We start from the raw sequence: 16,867 nt of genomic DNA, 5'->3' as shown, positions 1-16,867 counted from the left end.
TTCTGTGTCAATATTGGATGGCGAACCAATCATTATCTCATCCAAAGGTAAAACTGTCCTCATAATATTGGCATGCAGACTTAAGAAGGTTGTGCTCAATGTAGCATTGAAAACAATAGAAGACTTAATTGAAGAGTTCACAATGATGAAAGAATTGGAGATGATAAAACACAAAATCTAAAGCTTAGCAAAGAGTCAGCCAATCTGTCAAATCCGCTTTTCAACAAGATCTGTCTTTTGGAAATAAATTTTCCTTAACTCTTTATGTTAGTGATGTAACAAACTATCACATGCAGGTTATTAAAACATACATTCAGCATTTATTGGTTATACTTACATTTAAAAATACTCTATGACATAACAAAATATTACAGTGTGCAGAAATCTGAAATTAAGAGCAGAAAATGCTAACAAAATAAACCACAGCACATCAATAGAGAGAGAAATAGCATTAACATTTCAGGTCCAACGCCATTCTCCTGTTCGTAAAACTTGGAAAATTAATCCTGTTCCTATGAGCACAGATGTTATCTGTTCTGTTGAGTATTGTAAGCATTTTCTGTACTGTATTTATTTTTGGTGATGCTCTCTCAGGGGAGTGAATGAAACAAGTTTATTTGACTCAAATCACTAGAATGGGTGTTAATTGACTCTCATATCTCAATATATTTTGAGTGAATGGATCCATTTTAATATTTTGGGATTCAGCACAAATTCAATCTACCAAGATTCTGTGGAATGACAAAGCAAGAAATGATTTGGTCTTTGTGGATTTTACACAACACACAAATTAAAAACGGATATAAAGAGCTGAATATTAGGAACATTGCAAATTAGACTTCTAGTCTAATTTTACACACCACAAACTGTTGAACATGATGCTCCACCTCATGCACAGCCTCACAGAATTTATTACTCAAGAGAAAGTGGAACAATAGATGGTTAATGAGAGCTTCCATTCTTCCCACAGAAACCCCAGTAGATGGAAGTATGAAATATAAGAGAAATATGAAAGAGAAACATTGGGAGAATTCAACAAATTCAAAATCTGAAAGAAGCAACAAGGACTGGAATTTGTACTGCTATTTTCAGTATTTATCCTACACTCAAGCAATAAAATCAGACTAATGGTTATTTTCAATTAGTTTTGTATTCAATCCTGCGACAATATGGTTTATAAAATCATGTGCTGTGGGACATTACTGCCCAACTAGTGTAGGTTAATGTGTTGGTCCAAACCCCCCCAATAACAAGATTCTTCATTTGAAACATTTTGGATGGAAATCTCCTGTGTACCGTAGCTGTCCACTTCACCCAATATGTGACAGAAAGCTCACTGTCATGTAGATACACTGCAGCCAAGAGGATCAGCTCCAAGGAAATTCCCAACTTTTGAGATACTTCATCACAACAAGGCACTGTTTTAACTCAGATCAGACATCTACCTACAGCTGGTACTGGTTGTGCTCATTCACTAAACTAATACGCATCAACACACAAACACAAATGCTTACCTCTCCATTACAGAAACAGTAGATGACAGCCACAAAGCAACCCTGCAAAGTTCAACAGACAATAATAAGAGCTCTGACGTTCCATAAATTGACTTTCCCCAGTAATCTGTTACATCAAACCCTGTTACTTTCTGTTCACAGCAGCTTGGATTGACGGCATAAAAACAAGTCATAGAGTCATGGAGTTTTTACAGCACTGAAAGAGGTCCTTCAGCTCGTCATGTCTGCACTGATCATCAAATATCCTTCTATTCTAATCCCATTTCCCAGCTCTTGGTTCATAGTTTTTTTTTGCAATGGTGTTTCAAGTCATTAGCTAAACAGTTCTTAAATGTATTGAGGGTTCCCATCTCTGCCATCCTTTTAGGCAGCAATTTCCAGTAACCCATATTCCTCCAGTGATTTTTTTTTCCTCTCCTAAACTTCCTGTCATTTTATAACTGTGCTCAATGGTTATCGACTCCTCCACTAAGGCAAAATGTTTCTACTTCTCTACTTTGCCTTCACCCCTCAGAACTTTGTACACTTCAATCAGATCCTCTCTCAGTCACACATTCAGAGATATGGATAAATTGTTCCCTTATAGATGATGTAAACTGAACGTGTACAAGAGCTGCTCAAAGGAAATGATTTATAAGTAATCTATCTTAATTTTGTTAAATTATTTATCCCATTCATTCTCATATTGTGGGTGCCATTGGCAAGGATGAGCACCTAAGAAAGTAGAGGTGAGCCTTCTTCCAATGAATGGCTTGATGGGCCAACTCAGTCAACCACATGCTGCAGGACTCAAGATAGGTGTTAGACCAGACCAGGAAAGGATGGCAGATTTCCCTCCCTAAAGGATGTTAGCGAACCAGTTACGTTTTTTACAATAACCCACATTTGATGGTCGGCTTTACTGATATACCCAGCTCATCCACACCACCCTAAATTCTGATATTTTATCAATTAAGTATGGCCTGCTACAGAAGAAAAAAAGAAAATTACCTGAGAGGAATTAAAGAGCATTTCATAATGCATCTGGATCTGCCAGAGCGTGCCGGACACTTCCGTGTAAGGAATAGCCATGAACACAATATAGTGAACTCCAAACAGCGGAGTCAACACTAGAGTCGACTTCAGTAGCTTCCTGAAAACCAAACAAAATAGGCTGGTAACTAGACAGGAGATCAATCTTTCCCTTTAATATTTCTTACTAAGAACTACCAATAAAAGAGAACTAGAAAGAGAGGGGCAGGGAAACGTAGGGCTGGATCTTCCCATTTGTACAATTTTTTGGTGAATTTCATAGAAGGTTTCTCTCCACGAGGTCTAGCAAGTTTCCTCATGTGATCATCCCACACCCGTCTCATTAACTCCCTTCCATGAACCTATAACACCCTTCTCATTCAATGCTAGCTTGATTCTCCCATTCACTGTAATTGGAGGTGCTCACTATTGCCCGGATATCCAAGGATCTCTGGAGCCATCCGTAAAGGCCTTTAAAGGGGGAGACAGTGCGGTCTGCAGATGCTGGAGATCAGAGTTGACAGTATGTTGCTGGAAAAGCACAGCAGGTCAGGCAGCATCCGAGGAGCAGGAAAATCGACGTTTTGGGCCGGAGCCCTTTATCAGGAATGATGAAGGGCTCAGGCCCGAAACATCAATTTTCCCGCTCCTCAGATGCTGCCTGACCTGCTGTGCTTTTCCAGCAACACACTCTCAAGGGCCTTTAAAGGTCAAGTGCTTAAATCGGGAGTTGGTATGTAAAAGTGTTTTACCAGAATGGTACTAGGCCTGAGGGACTTCAGTAATGCAGAGGGATTGACGAAGCTGGATTGTTCTCTTTAGTGAAGAGACAGATAAAGCAGATTTGACAGACACATTCAAAGTCATGAAAAGTCTTGACAGACTGAAAAAATGGAAAGCTATCTCTGGTGGCAGAAAGATTGGTAACCAGAAGACATGGATGTAAGATAATTAGCCAAACAATTAGAGGGAAGATGAGAAAAATATCTTTGTTGTGATATGTCAGACACCACTTGAATGTTAGTGAAAGCAAATTCAAAAATAACTCCCAAAAGGGTTTGGATAAATATTTGAAGGGAAAATTTTGCAGCATATGGGGAAAGCACAGGGGAGTGGGATTGATTACAATTTCAAAACATAAGCACAGGCACAATGAGCTGAATGATTTCTTTCTTTGCACTATTGTTACATGGTTCAATGACAAGGAGATCTTTAATTTTATTTTGCATTTATCTTACTTATGCTTATTGTAGTTAATAAAGTCATAGATGATATTACCAGAGGAGATCTCTAATGAGCACAATGAGATGAGTTCAAAAGGAATTTAGGTGCGTTCTTATTTTTCAAAATATCTCTGGATTTATGCATCACTGACATCTACTGTTCCAACATCAGACTCCAATCAGTAGCAAGACCTTGATCCACTGATAAAGGTTTAGCTGAATTGAATAGCTGGCTTAGACACTTCAGAAGGCAGTTTAGAATCCACTACATTTTTGTGCAGTTACCAGCAGCTACCGAAGAAACCAGAAGGAGCAATAACTATAACAATGGCTCCTCTGTCCCATTAACATTTATATGTGACAAGTGGGAAATCTGTGGGCTGAGAGGGTAGGGACAAGGTGTGAGAAGTTCGAGCCAATTGGCTTCACTGCCTAAACATTTCACAATTCTTCCATCAGTAGGTCATCTAATATCTATCAAATTTCTTAATGGAGAAGCCAGGTCAGAAATAATGCAGCACTCCTTCCAGTTATATTATACAATCTCATCATCAACAACATTGTGGCTCATAGTAAGAGAACTACCCACTGTTCAGATGAGAAACTGAGATTATTTCTGACAGTACTGTTGACGTAAATGGTTTGGTACTTTGGGAAGGATCCCAGAGAGGTCAAAGAGAATGGAGAGAGGTCAAAGAGAATGGGGAGGTATGCCCATGTTACAATCACATCGTCATAAGTGACTTACTTATAAACTAGAACTGTTAAAAATGTGAAATAACTTCATTTTTATTATGACAGATACAAAGGTAGGCTACTTGAAAAGAAGGACTGCAAAAAGGAAATGTGAGGGAGGATAGCATGCAATTGGATATAATGGGATAGCAGTCCTTTTTGACTCTCATCAAATATTTTGAGAATAAGTACAACAGAGATGAAACATAAAATAAGGATGATATTTAATGGAGGCAACTAGCTGGACACCCGATGCACATCACCTCATTTGGTGAAGATCCATTAGATTACTCCCAAACAGTAAACTGGGCAGCAGTAAGCCTTAACCAGTTCAAAGACCCTGGGGACTTAAGCCTCATCCCTCAAAAGAACTGTGAAAAAAAAGAGGGTCATGGGTACTGCCAGTCTCTGTTACATTCCCATGGCAACAAGGTGACTATACCATCTTCTTATTCTCTTTTAGTTGATGTCCATTTTTCCAAGTCAGTTTCTCCTGTCATCATCTTAAAAAGTGTAAGACGAGAAGTTTGGACTTTGTGAGTCCTTTTACTAATGTTTAATATTATAGGCAAATTTTGAGGCCAGCAGCTGTCTTTGTTTAGTAGCACCACTGGGAGGCAGTGGATGGCACCTACACAGGCTTGCCCAGGAGAAGGCCACATGAATGATGGCAGGAAGGAGCTGCGGGTGGCCATGCTGGGGAAGGTGTTCATCATCACAGCAAAACCAACCCAGCCATTTCCACACCATTCAACTACATAATCTCTCTTCACAGGCAAGCCTGTTCCATCTGAATCAACCAGGCACCCAACAGCTTACCGATACTGCTGACGGGTATCACACCTTCCTGCGTTGGTCTCTCTCAGCTTTGTGGCCAAAACTCGAATAATGTTGATGAAAAGCATGAAGTTGACCTAAAGGAGAACGAAAATGCATCCTTATGAATTAAATGCATTTACAAGATCATTGTGTATGATGGTTCATGGCATATGGAATCAATCTCAGACTGGGGAGGAGAGATTGTTTTTTTGCTATCTTACCAATATTGCTGCCAGAATGGGTAGTTGATAAATCAGCTTTAAATTCCCAGCACTTAAATCCCAGCACCTGCAAAAAGAGAAAAGAGACATGTTAAGTTATATATGTCACAGTTTATTCCCATGTGTATTTCCATTGGGCACTAAATATTTTAGATAACAAACTGGAAAGCAACAAATGTACTTACTTTATTACAGCTCCTATAATGAGCTCAGACTGAGGTCTGCTCTGAATGTTTTGTTTAAATGCTATAACATTTTATGAATCCATGTTTAAAATATTACTAAAAGAAGATATCTACCCAAAGCTTTTGATCCTGCACTCTTCAGAAAGAAATCAGACTTGCAAAAAAGAATACCAGTGTACAAAGCATAGGAAGATGTGCGGGTTTGTTCTCCCTCATTGACATGGAGATGCAACAGGAACAAGGAAGTGGTCAACCTCAGTTGTCAGACCAAGCTGGCAGATTCTGATTGCTCGTGGTGTTACCAGGGGAATCCAGGTGAGATTGGCATTCTCCATGCCAGTCAATGAGATTGGTGGCTTGAAACAGTCCACCAGTCATCCATCAGCCTATGTATGTAGCATCACACCAACACCAAAACTCATATTGAATTACTCATTTGCATGGGAGGTAAAACATATTTTTGACTCAGTGGAAGAATTCTGTTAGTTGTGAAAACCATGCATTTTCGTGCCTGTGTAATGCTAGGAATATAGGCAGTATGTCTCAATGACTGATGGACCATATTAAACACGCACGAATGACTATGTGAAAAAATTATGGATACCGTCCGTGTCTGCTACATTTCCATGGCAACAAGATGAAATATACAAGTTGAGCTGCATGTCCAAAATACAACCAAACAGCACCGTCTTCTCATGCTCTACAAACCGATGTCCTTTTTTCCAAGTTGGTTTCTTGTGTCATCACCTTAATAAGTGTAAGACGAAAAGCTTGGACTTTGTGTGTCCTTTTACAATATTTAATGTTTTCATGACTTCCCATGTTTCCTATTCCATGCTGCTAAGGATGTCTGCTGAAAATGTGTTGCTGGAAAAGCGCAGCAGGTCAGGCAGCATCCAAGGAACAGGAGATTCAATGTTTTGTGCATAAGCCCTTCTTCTGCCTGTCAATCTTAGTCAGGAAGGTAGCTTCACATACACCAAGATGGAAGCAGGTAGAAGATGGATGGGATTGATCATCATGGTATAATAAGTAAGGTGGAGCACTGATAAACAAGATTATGGGGTTTCTTCTTTAATCATGATCAAAACTTAAATTGAAAGGATTGGGTAGAAAAACCTGGTTTGCATTCACATGAGATTGAAAGATTGAGTAGCAATTTAATCAAGCTGGATAAAGTAATAAAAAGATTCAGTGGGACAGATGCTGAGGAAATATCTTATCTGGAGAAGGAATTCAGACACTTGAACACAATCTTAAAATCAAAGTTAGGCCATTTAGGAGTAAAGTGAAGAAGCATTATTTTTTACTCAGAGTGGATAACTGGATAAGTCTCCCTCAAACAGCAGAGGATGTTGGGTCAATTGAAATTTTCAGAGCTGAGACCATAGATTTGAGTTAGGTCAGGCAGATAACTGGAGTTAAGGTATAGGTTATCAGATTTAACAGAATGTAGGAACTGGCTTGAGAGGCTGAATAACCTACTCCCTTTCCTATATTCAGTTGGGATATCCCAATGAAAGGGATCAAGAAATATACAAAGAGAAGGCTGTATAGAATACATGGAATTGTCATGAATGACATTTTTTTAGGTTTTTGCATTTGTTTGCACTTCCTCTGATCAAGAGGTTCCAGGAAGTGTCTCGATTTAAAATGTTACCCTATCATACATACTGTGTATCTGCCAGCGTCATTCTCACACTTGCCCACGCTGCCACAAATACAGCAGGAACACCTACAGATGAAAAAGAGTCCAAATAAAATCACAATGCAAATATAAATTTCTGTTTGTAGAACCCTTTAACTTGATTTCCTTCATTCAGTATCAGCATGACTTTCTGGTACATTCTCAATCTTTTTGCTTTGAGACCCATTTCAGAGACTTGACTAGACAATGTACAGGTCATTCTGCCATAACACGTGTTTTGTTAACATGAATTCGTTATAATACGATTGACAAAGTACAGACATTGTTTGCAAAGCGCAAACTTCTTAATGTTGCATTGGCTATATCGCAAATATCATCAATACTTTAAACGCTGTTTCTAAAGTGCAGATTTTCTATAATATAGGGTGCACGAGAACAAAACCATCATGTTATAGAAGAACTACCTGTAGGATGTACATCAATGCAGTACTGAAGGAATGGTACACTGCCAGAGATGTCAACTTTGAGCTGAGATGTTACCTACTGTCTTTTATGCCTTCATAACATAGTCAATTAAGCAACATGAACAATAATCAACATTGTAATGTAGGAAACACAGTAAACAACTACAGTAATAGCAAGGAACCAACAGAAGGCAATGACCCAATTTTTTTTGGGTGATGGAGGCTGGAACAGAACGATTAGAGAATTTCCCTGTAGCTTTTCACCAGCTGACAAGGAGGATAGGGCTTTTATTTAACTTCTCATCCCAAAGACGGCATCTCCAAGTGCAGAACACCCATTCGGTGATACTCGAGAATGTCAATCTGGATTGTGTGCTCAAGTATCTTGATTTGAGCTTTCATTCATCACCTTCAAAGGTGAACCCAGTCCAACATCATTGCTTTTATGTGCAGTTACTGTAAGGACTGCTTAAATTATGATAAATCTAAATATATTATCAACATCAGAGGCCCAAATTTCCAAAACTCTTCCTGTGTAAATTGTATTGCTTCTATAGCTTCTGTTGTTCAGCCTTGCTAGTGACAAAACACAGTTACCTTGTTCATGTATTTCTGGCACTAGCTGACAATGTCATGATGGGTACAACACAGAGATCTCCAGCAAAGGGAGAAGAAACGTGAGGCAATGGAAAACTGTTCAGGATGGGGAGCATAACCAGCTCAAAACCATGATGAAACATAGCCATCAGTTCCCAAATTAACATCACAGAGTTACAGAATTTTTATGCTGCAGAAGGAAGCTATTCATTCTTACCAACTGTCTGAGTATTTTAGCTCAGTGTCAATTTCCTTCCTTTTCTCTATAACTCTGCGCATTGTTTCAATAAACTTAATCATTTAACTGCCTCTTGACAGCTACTTCAATAATGTGAAAGATTAGACATGCTGTATTTGCCCTCCTTGGGTTCAAGAGATATTTAAGATTTCAAAATTATAATCACAGATTTAAGATTATGGGTAGCAGAGTGGAAATGAAGAGAATATTTATTTTTGCAAGGGTTCTTTTGTAATAGAATGCACAACCTGAAAGAATACTCATGTTAAATTCATCATGACCTTCACATTTACAGATTTGCTGACTACTGTGATTCTCCCCCTCCCCAGCATCACCATTTATATTGAGCACAATGTGTTCAATTCTAGACAGAACACATTAAGAACATGCCACAGTCTTAGACAGGATGCAGAAGAGAAGTTCCTAGAATAGTAATAGGGATGAGGAGCATCAAATATGTGGAGACACTGAAGAACTGGTGTTGCCATCCTTAGAGCAGAGAGGGTTAAGAGAGGATTTGATAAATATTTTCAGAATCATGAAAGATTCTGAGGGAATAATTAAGGGAGAATTCTTAGCAATGACAGCAACTACAGATCAGAGATTTAAGGTAATTAGCAAATTAATCTTAAGGGAGATGAGGACAATTTCTTCAATGCAGTGAATTATTGTGACCTGGGATGTTCTGCCTTAAGGATGATCTAAGGAAATTCAATAACAACTTTGAAAAGTGATTTAGATAAATACTAGGAAGTAGAAATCTTGTTGCAGAGTAGCTATGATTGGGCACTTCTTTCAAAGACCTAGTACATGTACAATGGTCCAAGTGGCCTCAATCTGTCCTAAATGGTGGGGTGAAGGGGGTTGCAGATGGTGAGGTTGGCCCATTAATCTACATAAATTAAGATTCAGTTAATTTAGAAGGACAATGAGGTATTTTAACTGGGGCCTGAGTGAGACAATTTCCATTGTTTTTCAACCAAGCTAAAGATGGGCTTCAAACACAGGAGGCTCTCCAAGTCAAGTGAAAAACTTCTCCTCGTTGAGCCAGGAAAATGTCCCTTGCTATTCTAGAAGAGTGCCATGTAATCTGAAAGATTTTCATAACTCCTTAAACTAAAATTTACCTTTTGTTTTGGTGAGCTCTCTCCCACTCTCAGCACTACTCCAGAAAGCACTGTCTGCTTGTTTCTAACATGATGATGAATGACAAAATCAGATGAGACCCAGGTGAGCTAAGGTCTCAAATTTAGACCTAAGTTTGGGCAAGTTTCTCACTATCGTCTTTTACTCGCACCATCAGGCACCCTACCCATACAAAACGTGTGGAGGTTAGGCCCAGCTTCAATGATTTGATATATTACTTGCTCCTTGACAGTACAGCTGTTGATTAGTAACGACCCTAAGATAGGAATGCATCTGTGTTGTTACACTCTATCATTGCTCTGTGAATACGTCTCATGAGACCACAAAAAAGCAGTACTTTATGGAAATGTCAGCCTTCCATGCACAGCTTAAGAACATTTTGACATACTTTCATCTTTCATATTAACATTCCCTGTTAACTTTTGGTCACCAATCAAATACCTTAAGTATGGCAAAACATTTATGGACAGACTTCATTTTTAGTCAGGTAGATTTTGGATGGATGGAAACCTTTCTCCGTAATTAAGTTTCAAAACTAAACGATGGAGAAACAGTGAGATAGTTTCTGTTTGTCTGGAGTGGAATACAGTCAGTTCTGCTATAATGTGGTAGCTCCATTCTTGTGCAATCCCATGTTATAAGAAAATTGTGTAACAGCAGCACCACTTAAACTAATGGGGCCAGAATCACGTTATAACTAATACATGTTTTAAAACTTTGCGCTTTAGAAACAGTGTCCCCAGTTCTTCAATCGTGTTATAACAAATTTGTGTTAACGAGAACAACCTGTAACCTCTCTAACCATTGCACACATTTCACTTCTGAGCACTGGCAGCTTAGTGGATGGCTAGCCACAGCAAGTGTTCACACTTGCTCACAAGTCCATTCCCATCTTACAGGCAATTTTAAATCATGACTGCGTGAGAAATGGATTAAGTAGTATCTGAAATCATTGGGGATATTTAGTGCCTAACTAGGATAAGCCAAATCTATTTAGCTGACCACTACAGTGAGACAGAGAGATTGGAGGTAGAAGAGAAAGAGAGAGAGAGGAAAAGATAGATAAAAAGGGGAAGAGAGCATGGACACACATAAGAGACAGAAAGCGATAGAAATGGATACAGAGATAGAGATACAGCAATAAATAGATGTAATGATAATCAAAGGCAAAAGGACAGCTAGGGGCTGATGAAAATAAACACATCAATTAAAAGATAGTGAGAGAGTAAATATCCAAACTATTTGTGATAGATGTGAAAGAGATGAAATGAGGCAGACAGGGGGAGAGCAGAAAAAGGAAAGCATTTTTTAAAATTGTTATCTTACCCCAGCCTATTAAGGTGAAGCCCCAAAGATACTTTTTGTCAGAGAAAAAAGTCATGAAGATGAGGCTATGGAGATAGAGGCCTTCCACCAGGATCCAGTAGTAATTAGTAGCCAAGAAGTAAAGGAAAATGGTGACAGCCACCTTGCAGCCAATCTGGAAGACAGTCAGGAGAAACATATCAACACAACTATAAACCAGAGTTAACACACAGCTCTAAAACCTTGACAAGAAATTATAATGATCTGAGAGCATCATATCTAGTCACAAATAAGATGACAACAATGTAAAGTACTTTTCAATTCTCACACCTTTTCCTCATGTAAACATTTCAAGACATTCCGATAAAAGATGACCCATTCCTAAAGATATTGGTCTTTAATCCCAATCCTCACCTCTGAATTTCATACACATTCTGTCCAGGTTTCATGAAGAAAACTATATATAAATAATAACAATTACTCAATGGCAAACATGACTTAGGTCAATGATCTAACATTCTGACTTCCTGAAAAACCAAAATGTCTTCATACTCTAGAAGGATTGATTTACATGGAATTAATTTGCATGGAGCTTGTTGTAAAGACTCTGGAGGCTGCTCAGGTTTTTAAAAATGCTTTCACAGGATGTGAGCCTAACCAGTAAGTTATCACAAGAAGCATGGTCATTGATATTGTTTTTCAGAGGCAGACAGGTTTTTGTTAGATAAGGAAATCAATGTTTATCAGGGGAAGATAGTGGAATTCAAAACACAACCAGATCAGCCATGATCTTATTGAAGAGCAGAGCAAGCTGAACATCTGAATGATCTACTTCTGAATCTGTTTTGAATGTTCATATCAAAGGTACGTGCATTGTGAATATGTGACTTTGTGGTTGAGTATCAGATTTAAATATGACTTTCGTTATTAATGCTGTGATGTAGCTCAGTCGTCACATGCTTGTGCTGTGTCTGGACAGGCAGCAGTTCCTGGGTGTTCAAAAAGGGAATGTTGGAAAATCTGCATTGGCTTCTCCTCAAACTGGATTTCAGGGTTATCGGATCATGATACCATTGAATGGTGGAGCAAACTCAGTGGGCTAAATGGCCTGCTTCCTTTCCTACATCTTATGGTCAAATGCTGTTTGTCCTACTGCAACTGATAGAAAGGCCTCATTCAAATCAACACCATAATCTTGTATGGAGCAGTACGGGGTTGGTGTGCTCCATGCCTCATGGCAACTGGCAGATTGCCACCCATCACATTCAAGGATGGCATCAACCACATTTTAGTTCGTAGCAGCTAAACTAATTCATAACAAATGAACCTTGATAGGTCACTAAATATAAATGGTGTTTGTGAAATTGGACAGTAACTGTGAATGTGAAACCAAAGTCAGGTGTGAAACTGGAGCCTAGTGATCACTGTGGAATGAAAGAGTATTTATGAATGAGGAATTGGAAAGCATTGATGAGTTGAACCTTTGCACCACCAATTCTCCCACTTTATCGGAACAGAAGGGAAAAGAACTATGGCACTCAGTTTCAACATAAAATGGAAATGAGGAGACATTTATTCCTTCAGAAAGCTAGTGGGTTTGGAATTCTCTCCTAGAACAATGGAGGCATAGTCACTAAATATATTCAAGGTTGAGTTGGATAGATATTTAATTGACAAATAAGGTTTTAGAGAAAGGGAAATAATTATAATTGCTATCAAATTAGGCTAGTGGAGCAGGCTCAAGGTACCACATAGTCTATTGCTCCTATTTCTTATCCACTCATGAATGAGAATTTGAAAGATATAATGTGGAATTCCAAAATAAAAGGATTAGAGGCACTGAGTGTTTAAATGTAAGCAGTACCTTACCAAAAGGGGGGTTACTTACATACTGAGACTTGTCTTGGGATGGAGGAGCATCAGTTATAGATTTCAGATCCTCCAGATCAACGCTTTCCAGATTTAAGAATGTTGTCTCTGAGTACAGTACTGCATCCTTCACAAAAATACTAATGGCTCGAAGCATGAAAGACACAAAAAGATGGATGTGTATGTAGTTCCTGGTACAGTGTAGGCGCCTGTGAGGGAATTAAGAAGAACAAGAGTTAGGGTGGGTCAACTCACTCTCACAAAACCAAATATCTACAGGAACCTAACCCTAGCCTTGCCCCATCACCATGCAGAAACCAATAAATACTGTTCAGACTCAACAAATAAAGATTACATACACAGCAATTTCCTTGAATAGTGCTTCCTTTGGGAGATTTTTTATATCTTCCCTTGTATGCAAGTAGCTCGCATTAATGTAGAACATTTCATATCTGCAAGATGTCACAAAATTCTTCAGAGCCAACGAATACAAATTATTTGCTGGAGCAAGAATACAGCAAAGTGAGGAGAGCAGAAAGACCCAGCTAATATTAATTACTGTGTTTAACAATTGCCTAATCAAATTGGCCAAGATGCAAGATGAAGTGTTTTTCTTTTCATCTCCACAACGGTTGGGAGTAGGTTAATTCAGTTGGTTAGACAGCTGGTCTGCAATGCAGAACTAATGCTAACAGCATGAGTTCAATTCTTGTACCAGCTGAGATTACCATGAAGGACTCTCAACCTTTCCCTTTGCCTGAAGCATGATGACCCTCAGGTTAAACGGTCACCAGTTACCTCTCTCTCTCTAATGAGTGAGCAGCCCTTTGGTCTGATAGAACAATAGAAACTTTACCTTCATTTTCATTACAGTTAACTAGCAACTACACAAAGCCAAAACGACACATACTATAATTGGAATATAATTTCATTTTTGTACTCCATGGCAACAGTGTTTGTGTTTTGGATGGTCCTGATTACCATATTCTATTAATAAGTGCTAGTCATACCAAATACCCAAAAGTTCAAATCCCAATCTAGGGACGTCAGAATAAAATCTAAAAAGACTGGAGGGTTTGAGTTATAAGGAGAGGATGGATAGGCTGAGACATTTTTGCCTTGGAATGTAAGCAAGAACATTCCAAGGGTCGACCTCATAGAGGTTTATAAAATCATGAGGAGCACAGATAAGGTGGACAGCCAAGGTCTTTTCTCTAGGTTTAGGGGATGACATAGATTAAAAGTGAGAGGGAAGAGATTTAAAAAGCACCTGAGAGATATTTTTTTCACCAGAGGGGAGTCCAAAATGAGATGGCATAGATTAAAAGTGAGAGGGAAGAGATTTAAAAAGGACCTGAGGGATAACTTTTTCACCAGAGAGTGATGTGTGCATGGAATAAATTGCCAGAGGAAGTGGTGGAGGTTGGAACAATTACAACATTTAAAAGGCATCTGGACAGGTACAGGAAAAGGAAGAGCTTTGAAGGATATGAGACAAATCCAGGAAAATGGGACTAGGTCAGTTTAGGAAACCTCATCAGTGTGGACGAATTGGGCTGAAGGGTCTGTTTCTGTGTTGTATGACTCTATGATTCTATTACATTAATGAAGTGCTGATTCTGCATTTTTAAATTAAACTTGAAATTGATGATGCCTAGGCTGTCCTGTCACATGAGAATAAATTATTCCATGGTAGTATTTTGAAGAAGAGCATGACAGTTCTGCCCAACATCCTAGCTAGCATTTGTGCCCCAACCAAAGATGGATCTGGGCTTTAATGGTATATAAACCATGGCTCCAGTTATTAGCATTTTCCCATCTGAGTTAGGATCATTTGAATTTAAGTCGCAATGCTGGAACTCAGTGCCCAAATCAAATTAACAGGCCAATGGAGTAGAGGGTGCGCTGCATCCTTTGGACAGAATCTTAAATGCAGGCCCTGTCTGCTGTCCAATGTAAAAGATCCAATGACACTACAGTATTTTGAGTAAGAGCTGGTGAGTATTATGATCAATACCTGTCCCTCATTAAAATCAAAAAGAAAAAGATTATCCAGTTATGATCATTGTTGTGTGGGAGAATTTGCTGCGCACAGTTTGGCAAACAGACCTAATCAAGTAACTGTAAAATGCTTTAAGAAGTTCTAAGGTCATGAAAGGCACTGTACATAATACAGCATTCCTTGGATTGCAGTCTTGTCTCAAAATTAAAAAGTTGCTTCTTGTTTCAGGATGTGAGCACTCAGTCTAGGCTGATACTTCATGAAGGAGTGCTGGACTGTGAGCAGCACATTCTCCCAGGTGAGCTACCAAACCTACAGTGTTACATAGAACATAGAACATAGAACATAGAACATAGAACAATACAGTGCAGAACAGGCCCTTCGGCCCTCGATGTTGCACCGATCTGTGAACTATTCTCAGCTCGTCCCCTTACACTATCCCAAAATCATCCATGTGCTTATCTAAGGATTGTTTAAATCTTCCTAATGTGGATGCATTGCCTACATTAGCAAGTAGGGCATTCCATGCCCTTACCACTCTCTACGTAAAGTACCTGCTTCTGATATCTGTCTTAAATCTATCACCCCCCAATTTGTAGTTATGCCCCCTTGTACAAGCTGACATCATCATCCTAGGAAAAGTCTTTCACTGTCTACCCTATCTAATCCTCTGATAATTTTGTATGTCTCTATCAAATCCCCTCTTAGCCTTCTTCTTTCCAATGAGAACACACCCAAGTCTCAGTTTTTCCTCATAAGACATAAATGAAAATGGCACTGTTGAAAGAGGAACAAAGTTGTTATGACAGCTAACACTAACTTCATCAAAGATCACCATGAAAAAAAAACAACTCAGATTAAATAATTATTCATCTCATTTTCTGTTTCATACAATATTGCTGCCATGTTTGCCTCTAGAATTAAAGAGCTGCCATGCAAAGTAACTCATTGACTGTGAAGTGCTATGGAATGTGATCACAGTGATATTCTCTTACTCAAATGCAAGTGTTTCCTTTAGAAATAAAAACAGTATCCTGACTTCAGTAATTCTTACAGGTACCTGCCCCAGCTGTAGCTCACCCTCAGTCTAAACTAAAACGTAGCTTTGAATTTTCCCAATACCTGAATGACATCAGCAATGGTGAGTTATTGAGTGATGGAGGTCTACAGCACAGAGAAAGATCCTTTGGCCCATTGTGTCTTCACCAGTCAAAAACAACCACCTCACTATTCTAATTCCATTTCCCATCACTTGGCTCATAGCCTTGTATGCCTTGACATCACAAGCACAAACCTAAATACTTCTTAAATGTCCTGAGGGTTTTTGCCTTACAGGCAGTAGTTCAGATTTCCACCACCCTCTGGATGAAAAAGATTTTCCTCACATCTCCTCTAAACCTTCTGCCTATTAGCTTAAATCTATGTCCCCAGTCATTGATCCCTCCATCAAGGGGAAAGGTTTCTTCCTGTTTACTTTATCTTTGTCCCTGATAATTTTATCCATCTTAATCAGGTTCCCCCTCAATCTCTTCTGGGCTAAGAAAAATAAGTTCTGTCTGTCCAATCTCTCTTCACAACTAAAACTTTCCAGCCCAGACAACGTCCTGGTCAATCTCCTCTGCACCCTCCAGTGCAACCACACCCCTTCTGTAATGTGGATTCCACCACACACACTACTCTAACTGTGGCCTAACAAACATTTATGCAGCACCTCCATCACACCCCTGCTCCTAAACTCTATGCCTCAACAAATAAAGAGAAGTATGTCATATGTTTCTTAACCACTTAATCCACCTGTCCTGATTCCCTCACAGATGGATCAGAGACTGTAGTGAGTTGAGAAAAATGAGGCCATCCAGAAGATAAAGGCCAATTTCCCATGGTTGAACA

The 16,867-nt window shown here is 39.0% G+C and overlaps 1 protein-coding gene across 1 annotated transcript in view; it reads right to left on the bottom strand.

The window, feature by feature from the left end:
• The window catches only part of pth1r (parathyroid hormone 1 receptor), a 170,441-nt gene that overhangs the window by 14,291 nt on the left and 139,283 nt on the right, over window positions 1–16,867 (bottom strand). The window contains exons 6-12 of the mRNA XM_060824047.1: window positions 12,995–13,184; window positions 11,128–11,281; window positions 7,383–7,443; window positions 5,524–5,590; window positions 5,303–5,397; window positions 2,505–2,646; window positions 1,515–1,556 (exon numbers count right to left, since the gene is read on the bottom strand). Of these exons, the coding sequence (XP_060680030.1) occupies window positions 1,515–1,556; window positions 2,505–2,646; window positions 5,303–5,397; window positions 5,524–5,590; window positions 7,383–7,443; window positions 11,128–11,281; window positions 12,995–13,184 (751 nt within the window). The remainder of the gene's footprint in view (window positions 1–1,514; window positions 1,557–2,504; window positions 2,647–5,302; window positions 5,398–5,523; window positions 5,591–7,382; window positions 7,444–11,127; window positions 11,282–12,994; window positions 13,185–16,867) is intronic.

This window comes from Hemiscyllium ocellatum, chromosome 4 (genome assembly GCF_020745735.1).
Source record: "Hemiscyllium ocellatum isolate sHemOce1 chromosome 4, sHemOce1.pat.X.cur, whole genome shotgun sequence".
Taxonomy (NCBI): domain Eukaryota; kingdom Metazoa; phylum Chordata; class Chondrichthyes; order Orectolobiformes; family Hemiscylliidae; genus Hemiscyllium; species Hemiscyllium ocellatum.
Note: the sequence above shows the minus strand (reverse complement) of the source record. Positions and strands in the feature narration are given on the sequence as shown.